Source organism: Syzygium oleosum, unplaced genomic scaffold (genome assembly GCF_021117445.2).
Source record: "Syzygium oleosum isolate NSW1041296 unplaced genomic scaffold, Sole_v2.1 Sole_v2.04, whole genome shotgun sequence".
Classification (NCBI taxonomy): Eukaryota; Viridiplantae; Streptophyta; class Magnoliopsida; order Myrtales; family Myrtaceae; genus Syzygium; species Syzygium oleosum.
In genome coordinates, this window is record NW_026607488.1 from 5,578,916 (window position 1) to 5,588,749 (window position 9,834).

General features: G+C 41.0%; 1 protein-coding gene across 3 annotated transcripts; it reads left to right on the top strand.

The window, feature by feature from the left end:
* The first annotated feature begins 219 nt into the window (after window positions 1-219).
* Window positions 220-5,506, top strand: LOC115665334 (disease resistance protein L6-like). 3 transcript variants are annotated; one of them, XM_056310541.1, is made up of 6 exons: window positions 220-553; window positions 850-1,355; window positions 2,023-3,154; window positions 3,321-3,611; window positions 3,695-4,644; window positions 5,081-5,506. In XM_056310541.1, the coding sequence occupies exons 1-5, from the start codon at window positions 335-337 to the stop codon at window positions 4,553-4,555; spliced, it is 3,009 nt and encodes a 1,002-aa protein (XP_056166516.1). In that variant the 5' UTR covers window positions 220-334; the 3' UTR covers window positions 4,556-4,644; window positions 5,081-5,506. The 3 variants fall into 3 exon arrangements, with proteins under 3 accessions (XP_056166516.1, XP_056166518.1, XP_056166517.1); XM_056310543.1 differs by having other exon boundaries at window positions 220-502; XM_056310542.1 differs by having other exon boundaries at window positions 3,695-5,506.
* Window positions 5,507-9,834: the final 4,328 nt, after the last annotated feature.

A 9,834-nucleotide genomic window follows, 5' to 3' on the forward strand; every position in this document is an offset into this window, starting at 1 on the left:
CGGAAAAAAAAGCCGCGTCCTTTTTAATATATCACTTTCCCATCGGTTAAACAAGGGAAAGTGACGTCCGACCAAAAAAAACAAAAAAGGGAAAGTGACAAAATTGAATGGCCGGCCGAGATTTTAGCAACTTTTATTGAAACGGTGTAATGTTGACCTGACGATGCCCAAAGTCCCACACGCGGTCTTAGAAACTCCCCCGTGCTTACCTGCACAAAGTTCTCCTAGGATCTTGCCTTCCAGAGAAGAGAGTCACGCTCTGTCGATCACATTCCCACTCGCTCTTGCCGTCTCCTGCTCGTGCCCTGCGTCTGCGAGAGAGAGAGAGAGAGAGATGAACTCGGCGTGGAAAGTGGCGTTACTGTTCGCCGCGCTCTCGTGCGCGTTCCAGATACGAAGTCGACCTCTCTCGGCTTCGATCGCCGTGGCGGTCGTCGTTTTTCTTTTTACGGACGGAGCGGCGGTCATCGTTGACTTGGCAAGAAAGCGGAGAAGAAACGCGGTGGGTGTCGCATCCCAGTTTCTAATTTCAGCACTTGGCTTTGTTCTTCGAGTACTGGTCTCAACTGAAATGATCGTCTAGTAGCGTAGTTTTCCCCATTTCGCAGGTTGGTCCGGAAAAAAAAATGCTCGAGCAAGGGATAACGTTGTTGAGTTCGTTTGAGATCTTCAATTTTTTAGTAGAAAGATGTTTGGATGCTGTTGGAGTTTCAATCGATAATACGAGAGAGTGTTATGCTATGCATTGTCAATCTGACTTAGCAACTTTTACTTTTAATGAAAAATGGGAGCTCCTCTAGGTAGGAATCTACATGTTACGGAATAAAGTCTGGTCCCTTGATTTGACAGGAATCATGCGAATCGCCGGCATCTTCACCGGCTTCTGTCACCTTTTCGGCAAGTTACGAAGTTTTCTTGAGCTTCAGAGGGCCGGACACCCGGAAGGGATTCACAGATTACCTCTATACCAGCCTCACAGAAAAGGGGATCCGTGTTTTCAGAGACAATGAAGAGCTCCCTGTTGGAGAAAAGATCATGCCGTCACTCGCTGAGGCGATCAAGCAATCGAAGATAGCCATACCCATCATCTCGAAGGACTATGCTTCCAGCAAAAGCTGCCTCATGGAGCTGCAGCAAATGTTGGCGTGCAGAGAAAACGATGAGCAAATGATCATTCCCATTTTCTATCACGTTGATATCTCTGATGTAAAACACCTTACGGGGTCTTTTGGAGAGTCCTTTTATGAACTTGTTAAGAATGAGCGAGTTGGCAGGGAGAGGATCAATGCGTGGAAGAAGGCTCTCCGAGATATTGGAGAAATGAAAGGGTTGAACTTGGCTGAAATGAATGATGGGTAATCCAATCTCCGCTGCTCTTGTCTCATACTACACGGCTCTGTCTTGAGCAAAATGCACTCATGGTCCCAATTTACTCATTCACTGAAAATATTACGTCTAAGATCTTGTCACAGGTTAAGCTGATCAGAGTTCAGGAATTGTGAGACCTTCAATGGCCCTAAACAAAAAGTCAGAAATTTCGTAATTATGTATTGCTGTCGTGTCTGTTTTCCTGTGGGCCTTCTGAACATGCCGAATGATCAAAACTAAAAGCTGAGGGTACAAAACAGATACTTACATGATCGTATCCTAGTGAAATAGGCCAACTTCTTTCATAGATCATTTAGTCAATACCCAATACTACACTTAATCCCTCAAAGGGATTAGTCTTGCATGATGATTTTGTTACCGTTTCACCAAATCTTCGATTAGTTATAAACTGTAAAAGGATTTCTCAAAGAATATACTAGTTTCCGTTATCCTTACCTAAAACCAATGCTAGGATAAATTCGACTTTGATATCATTTATTAAATGAACAACTATGGTTTAAATGGTGTGTTACTTATTTTCATACATTGTATAGCCATGTCTTAACTCAATCTTCCCTATCTTACGTTTGGTCTACTGTCAAGTCATTTAAAGTTCATGTCATCATAGCTCTCTCTTATTTCTTATGTTGGCAGGCATCATGGCAAGCTCACACAGCTAGTCGTCTCAGACGTCTTGCGACGATTAAAGAAGCCTGACCTAGTCGTGACTGATTATCTAGTTGGAATCGACCATCATGTAAAAGAGATTATGAGTAAGCTTGATGTTGTCTTTCGTGATGGACAAGCTGTTAAAACAATTGGCGACGAGGGATGCGTTGTTGGAATATGTGGTATTCCTGGGATTGGCAAAACTACTCTTGCAAAGGTTGTCTACAACCGACTCTATCATCTCTTTGATGGCTGTGCCTATCTCGAGAATGTTCGAGAAAGGTATGCCCAGGTTGAAGGGCTCAAGACTTTGCGAAGTAATTTGGTTTCTCAACTAATAAATAGGGGAAGTCTAAAATTCCGTACTTCTGATGAGGCTATGCACTTTATCAAACACAGATTCAGCCATACGAAGGTTCTCATTTTTCTTGATGACGTGGGTGATTCTGAACAGCTTACTCAGATTGCAGGTGACCTTACGGGTTATGGTCCTGGAAGCAGAATTATTGTGACATCTAGAAAACAAGATGTCCTTATGAAGGTCAAAGTAACAGCTCAAAAATATGAGGTTGAGGCAATGGAAGAAGGTCATGCTCTTGAACTTTTTGGTAAGCATGCTTTCGGGAAGGATTTTGTCGGAAAGGTTGACCATGGTCTTTCTAGCGCCATTATATCAGCTACTGGTCGGCTTCCTTTAGCTCTTGAAGCTGTGGGTTCTTGCTTATTTTTAAAACCAAACGAAGTGTGGGATGATACACTGGAGAAATTGAAAGATGCTCCTCCCGGGGAAGTTGAAAAGGTGTTGAGTATGTGTTATGAAGATTTAGATGAAACTCAGAAAAAGATATTTCTGGATATAGCATGTTTTCTTATTGGAAAAGACAAGAGAATTGCCATTTACATGTGGGATGACTGTAAATTTTTTCCTCTAGAGGGCATTGAAGCGCTTCTTGTTAGGTCTTTGGTGAAGGTTGGAGAGAATAACGAGTTGTGGATGCATGAGCAATTAAGAAACTTTGGTAGGGATAAAGTACGGAAGGAGAACCCCGAAGAGCCTTGCAGGCGAAGCAGGTTGTGGAATCACGAGGAAGCATTAGACACACTAAATGGGAGGAAGGTAAATGCAAGGACAACAAATATTCCTTGAGTGGACAAAGTTGATTCTCTTATCGATTTATTTGTCTTTTAGTCATTCGTTTTAATTCGGACAAGAAAATGAAATGATCATCTTCCAGGTTTTCTTGTTGGTTTTTTCATCCAGCTAACTTTTGATTAATTCCCAGGGCACTAAAGAAGTTCAAGCACTTGGACTCAGGTTTGATCGTGAAACTGATGTTTCTTTCACTTGCGAAGCATTTTATCCTCTGCGGAACTTAAGGTTCCTTAAACTGGACTGTGCAAATATCGAGGGCAATATTCAGAATCCTCTTTCAAACTTAAGATGGTTAGATTGGCAAATATGTCCTCAAAAGACCTTGGGACTTCCTTTTTTCAAAGTTGAAAACTTGATCATTCTTGATCTGTCATGGAGCCGGGTAAATCAAGGTTGGAGTGGTTGGGAGCTGATAGGAGAGGTAGAAATTACATTTTTTTGTTAATCTTGTGATCATACAATTTTCAAGAACTCATTCTTTTTTATTGTCTCATTGATTTGCAGAACGCGAAGAAATTGAAAGTTTTGAACCTAACGGGGTGTCTTGAGTTACTTGAATCTCCAGAATTCCGTGCTCCAATTAAACTAGAAAGATTGATTCTGGAATGTTGTTCCAAATTATCCTTGATTAGCCCATCCATTAGCAATCTAAGCTGCTTAGTTTCGTTAAATATGAAGTCTTGTAATGTGGACCAGTTGCCAGATCTGGGTTTCATGAAGGCCTTAAAAGAGCTTGTGATTGATGGGACTTTTATTGATACGATTCGTTTCCAAGAAGGTTCTATGGAACAGCTTGAAACTCTTAGTGCTTGCAAGTGTGTAAGGTTAGAACAAATATATGAGATTGATCACTTACAATCTCTCTCTAATCTTGCACTGGATGGAGCTGCTATAAAGACCCTCCCAGTTTCCATTGGGTCACTGGAGAAACTTCGACGCCTATCTTTAAGGAACTGTCGGAAATTAACTGAAATTCCACGATCCATTGGAAAGCTCAAGGAACTGCAGTTTATGGACCTATCAAACACCGGAGTTGATGAATTGCCTCATTCAGTCAAGCTTTTGGCAAATTTGAAAGTGCTGAAGATGGAAGGTACTCACATAGGAAAATTTCCTGAAGCAATACAAAATCTGCCAAAGTTGGAAGAGATAGATTTTTCTCTCTGCCGGAATTTGGAGATTCAGATGGACTGTGATCTTGTGGGATTATCCTCTTTGAGAGTCCTAAAATTATCCTATGCCCGAATTTCCCACTTGCCTGAGAGCATCTGTTGCCTCTTAAATCTCCAAATGGTTGATTTGCGTTACTGCAAGAAGCTTCAGGCTCTGCCAAAATTTCGCTCCAGTGTAATCATCCTCTGCTAGGCTTGCAGAAAGATGTGCACAGCCTTGGAACTGTCTTGCCTGACCATTGTAGAGGGGTGGTACTTTGGTGATGATCCTGTACCAAAGTGGTAAGAATCTCTGAGCTACTGCAAAATGACTGTTTGGGGAGGAATTAATCTAATTTTCGAACCTCAGATTTTAGCCTTTCAAGAAACATGAAGTTCATTTTTAAGTCGTATTCTTAGCTCAACTAGATTCATGCAGCCAAAGTTAAGGGGAAAATGCTGGATTGTTGAGTCTTTCGAAAAGGCAAATATCTGATTAGATCCTAGATCTTCTTCAATGAGACATACTTGCCAATTGAACTCATTATTGTTTAGTGTTGCCTAGTTTCCCACCAATTAGTAACCCAAGGTTCAAGAAGGCAACAGAGACCTGATTCTGGAATTTTTAGAACTAGGCTTAGTTCTGAAACCATTTTTCTGCAGTATAAATAACCTTATGTGATTAAATAAATACTGTGCTTCTCTAAATTGCCGCGGTCTACGATCTTCTCTTGGACAGATTATTGAAATTGTTGCAGTTGGAATTGTCTGAGCGGGAGCATAATGGTATTTGCAGCAATGGGGAGAAATGGTGGTTGACAGATTTCACCCATTTCATGTAAGAGGCGACGGTAAAGTTGCTATCGAGAACTCAATTCCATAATTATGAGAGAGGATAGGTGGTGATTTGGCTGGGACACTGAATAGGAGATTCATTTCAAATGCAAGAAGGCGGTAACTATTGCGTTTCTCTTGTTTCAATGATTCGCTGCTTCCGTTAGTCCCAGTTGGTTCGTGTTGGCAGTAACTTCGAAACTCTTGTCCCTGCACGTGTACTGCAGTGTACTCTGTTGTTGTCCTTAACATCGTTATCCAGTTCGTAATAGACGTCTTTCTTTGTGGCAGTCCAAGATTATCAGTACAATTTGCAGCATCTGTTCATGTACCGATGCTCATGTTGGATTGCGTTAAACTTTTTTCTTACTCTTACAACTTTTTTTTCCGAGTAGATATGCATGTCCGTGAATACATTTTGCTTGAATGACAGGACAAAGATTGTCGACATTATTGATCAACTGGATCCAATACATCAGGATCACCTCACCGAACTGGCTGATGCACAGAAAATGAAATTTGCTAGCCTGCACCAGGAACGTTTCCTCGCAAAGTGAACAGATTGAGTTAAGTACTCACATTTTCATATATCCAAAATTACCGACGGCTTTTCTCATCGAAGAAAATATATGAAGCCACTATTTCTCTGTAGATGCTCTGCAAAATTTAAACCGATCGTAGGCTCCGTTTGTTTCGTGAAAAATGTGACATTTTTGGAAAATATTTTCCATGAAGTCGATTTCCAGGAAAATGACTATTTTCCACTGTTTGGTTGAAACTCGAAAATTAACTAAGAAATATTTTCCGTCCTAGTATGAAAAATCTGATTTGATTTTCTTAAATAGACAAACTATTCGGGTGCTTGGGTAGCTGGGGAACCAGGTACGGTCATTAGAGTCTCGGGCCCAACCTCGATGGATCCCCACCAGGGCACTGGGTATTGGGGCACGGGCACTTAGGTCCCGAGCTTGGCCTCAATGGATCCGAGCGCATGCACCAGGGTCCTTGGCACGGCCTCGATGGACCCGAGCACGGCCCTTGTGGACTTGGGGATGGCCTTTGTGGACTCGAGCTGGGGTGTGAGGATCCGAGCTTGGGTACCGGGATCCTACACTCAGCCTTTATGAACCCACGCCTGGGTGCCGGGGCATCGAGCACAGGCACCGAGGCTTCGGGCCGGGCCTCGATGGACCCGGGCATGTGCACTGGGTTTCCGGACTGGGCCTTGATGGACCCAAGCGCCCGGGATCCCAGCAGTAGGGTCACAGACCTGGCCTTGATGGATCCGTGTCTGGGTGTTGTAGACTTGATTCTAGATGCCAGGGATCCGGGAACCAGCATTGAGGTTTCTGTGCCCTAGAGTTTAAAGTTAAATGTTAATATTTAGTCATATTTTGAAAAATGATTTTCGATTTTTTATAGAGGAAATCATTTTTCTTCATTTAAGTATAGGTTATCCGTTGATTCATTTTCCTAAGTGAATCAAACGTCGAAAAATAAGGAAAACATTTGCCGCGAAAAAAAAAAAAAAACGGAGCTGTACAGAGCAATTGGTTTTCCAGCATTCCATTACATCGAAGAAATACAGAGAACTAAGGCCGAAGCTAGTTCCAAAGCTTCGATCTCCAAAATATTGCGTTGACCTTGTAGGCCAGTTGTTGACCGTACCATTTTACAAAATGGCCGTGGAATGTGAGCCACCGGTTTTGAAGTTGGGAACGGGCGGGGTGCAAGCTTTGCCGGTTTCATAATTTTTTTGTCGACCAAATGGTGGGATTTCCGCTATTATAAAAAGGAACGCGATGAGATTTGTTTATTTTTTTTATCTGTTTTATTTTGAAAAACAAGTCAAGGTGATAATATTCGAACGAGAAGTAATATATGAAGAATGCAATTGCAACTCTTAAACTTCTTATTATTTTAGGATTTCGTAATCGATTGACACATGACCGTGGAGAAATGGTCATTAGTCTTTATTTCTGTGGTATCCTTCGATGCCTAATTTTAGTTGGTATATGTCAAATATATATATATATACACACACATTTATGGTGCTTGATTTTTCTTTCTTTTATCTTGTTAAGATGGATGGAGTTCGTGTTGAAAGCAACTTCGCTAATGAAAATAATGCTAGCGACGAAGACGAGATCAACAATTCAATCAAAGATGCGAGTGATGAAAGAGTCATGACCCCCATGCGATCCCAAGTTATTAGTGATGAAAGCAACTTCGCTAATCTTTTTAGGTAGGCGGAGAGTCCATCTAGAGCAATTTGATTTGAGCGAAACGGGCGAGAAGTCGTGATGCCATTTGTCACAAGGCCAATGCTTCATGTGTTTCTTCATCCTTCGAAATGTAAGAGATCTTTGATTTCATTTTACTTATCGAATAATATTTCTTTTTACTCGATGTCATCTATTTCGTGGTACATAATTTGTTCGTTTTTTCTTTTCTCGTATTCGAGGATTTTAACTTTTCTAATCCTAAATAAAGCCAAGAAAACAAAAACGGAGAAGGAAACGATGGAAACCTAAAACAATAATAATAATAAGGGTTAATATCACGAAAAACCCTAAACTGGTACACTTGTGACACATTTACCCCAAACTATTTTTTTGACCACAAAAAACCCCAAACTGGTACACCTGTGACAATTTTACCCCGAACTATTTTTTTGACCACCAAAAACCCCAAACTGGTATACCTGTGACAATTTTACCCTGAACTTACCACAAAAAACCCCAAACTGGTACATATATGACAATTTTACCTTGAATTAAAATTTTCATATTATTTTTTATTTTTTCGAATTGTTATTAATTTTTTTTATTAAAATTTTCAGATCAGGCGAGGGTTGCCCTCGCCCGCCCAAGCGAGGGCTGCCTCCCCCGCCCAGGCGAGGGCTGCCTCGCCCAATGCCGGCGAGGGCAGCCCTCGCCCGACGCAGTGAGGGTCGCTCGCCCGACGCAGCGAGGGTCGCCCTCGCCAGATCCGGCGAGGCGCCCTCGCCCGACGTAGGCGAGGGTCGCCCTCACTCGACGCAGCGAGGGTCGCCTCGCCGGGCGCTCGGGCGAGGATGCTCGCCCGACCTGTGCGAGGTCGTCCCGCCCGCCTGAGCGCCCGCCCAGGCGAGGGCTGCCTCGCCTAAATTCGAAAACCAAAATTAATCGTCGCCCTGCACTATCTAAATGTAGTTAGACAAATGTAAAAAAAAAAAAAAAAGTTCTACTTCTTTTTAATTAAAACTTTAATCGGCATCTCCGGCCAAAATTCGGAGTCGACAGCGCGAGCAGCGCGCGTTGAGTCTAGTCATAATTAATCCCACTTTGTCAGGTTACTTATTTGATTCATCACCAATTAAACAATGTTATCTTGAGAAAATCTACTTATTGCTAGAAGTATAATTTATAGCTAATGTGCAAATTAACGACCGCATTTTTCTTATTATATAGATACAAATTTCACTTTTGAGATCTTATATTTAAAATATCTTCACTATCAAATCCCTATTTGATACCAAATCCCGAAATTTTTCGGAACGCGCCAATTCAAACATATAAAAGGCAACTCATTAAACTTAGATCGAAAGTAACTTCTTGCTCAAGAAAAACATATTAAAATAAACCCTATCTTAGTGACACAAATTATCAACACTGCACTATTATTTTTGTGGGATAACGACACAAAAATATTAAAATAATGTGACACAAATTATCAACACTGCACTATTTTTTTGGGATAATGACACAAACAGTCTCTGAACTTTGGCCCAAAGTGCAATTTAGTCCATGAACTTTTAATTTGTTCAATGTAGTCCCTGAACTTTAGGCTAATGTGCATCGTGATCCCTGAACTTTTAATTTGTTCAATGTCATCCATGAACTTTTGGTACATGTTCAATTCAGTCCTTGAACTATATGAAAATGTTTACTTTTTGTTGCGAATACATAGGGAAATTGGGATAATTACACAAATAGTTGCTGAACTTTGACCCAATATACAATTTGATCTCTAAACTTTTAATTTGTTCAATGTAGTCCTTGAACTTTAAGCTAATGCTCAATGTGGTCCCTGAACTTTTAATTTGTTCAATGTCATCCTTAAACTTTTGGTACATGTTCAATTCAGTCCCTGAACTATATGAAAATGTTCAATGCAGTCCTTTTCATTAATTCAAGTTCAGGGACTACATTGAACATTGCATTGAACATTTTCATATAGTTCAGGGACCAAATTGAACATGCAACAAAAGTTCAATGATGACATTGAACAAATTAAAAATTTAGGGACCACATTGCATATTAGCTTAAAGTTTAGGGACTACATTGAACAAATTAAAAGTTCAGGGATCAAATTGCACATTAGGCCAAAGTTCATAGACTACTTGTCATTTTCCCTTCTTTTTTTTTTTTTGGGTGAATTATCAAAGGAAAATTCATCCTTTTTTTTGTGGATTTGTGGACCCACCTTTGGGGTTGCCACATATTTCATGGGCAAAGCAATAGACCTTATAGACCTCGTGACAACAAGATTTAACATTCCAATTCGTACATTTTGGCCATCAAGAATCGCCACGAAGCAGCGATTTCATCTCCTTCTTCCTTCCTTCTACACCTTCCGATCGGATCTTGCGATCTCCTCGATTAATCGCCTCGCTGC

What these genes read in the sequence shown, in the direction of transcription:
- LOC115665334 (XM_056310542.1), top strand. Translation starts at nt 335, where the DNA reads ATGAACTCGGCGTGGAAAGTGGCGTTACTGTTCGCCGCGCTCTCGTGC. An exon ending in TTGGCTGAAATGAATGATGG is followed by an intron (nt 1,356 to 2,022) that starts GTAATCCAATCT and finishes TTATGTTGGCAG; the next exon opens with GCATCATGGCAAGCTCACAC. An exon ending in GTTGGGAGCTGATAGGAGAG is followed by an intron (nt 3,612 to 3,694) that starts GTAGAAATTACA and finishes ATTGATTTGCAG; the next exon opens with AACGCGAAGAAATTGAAAGT.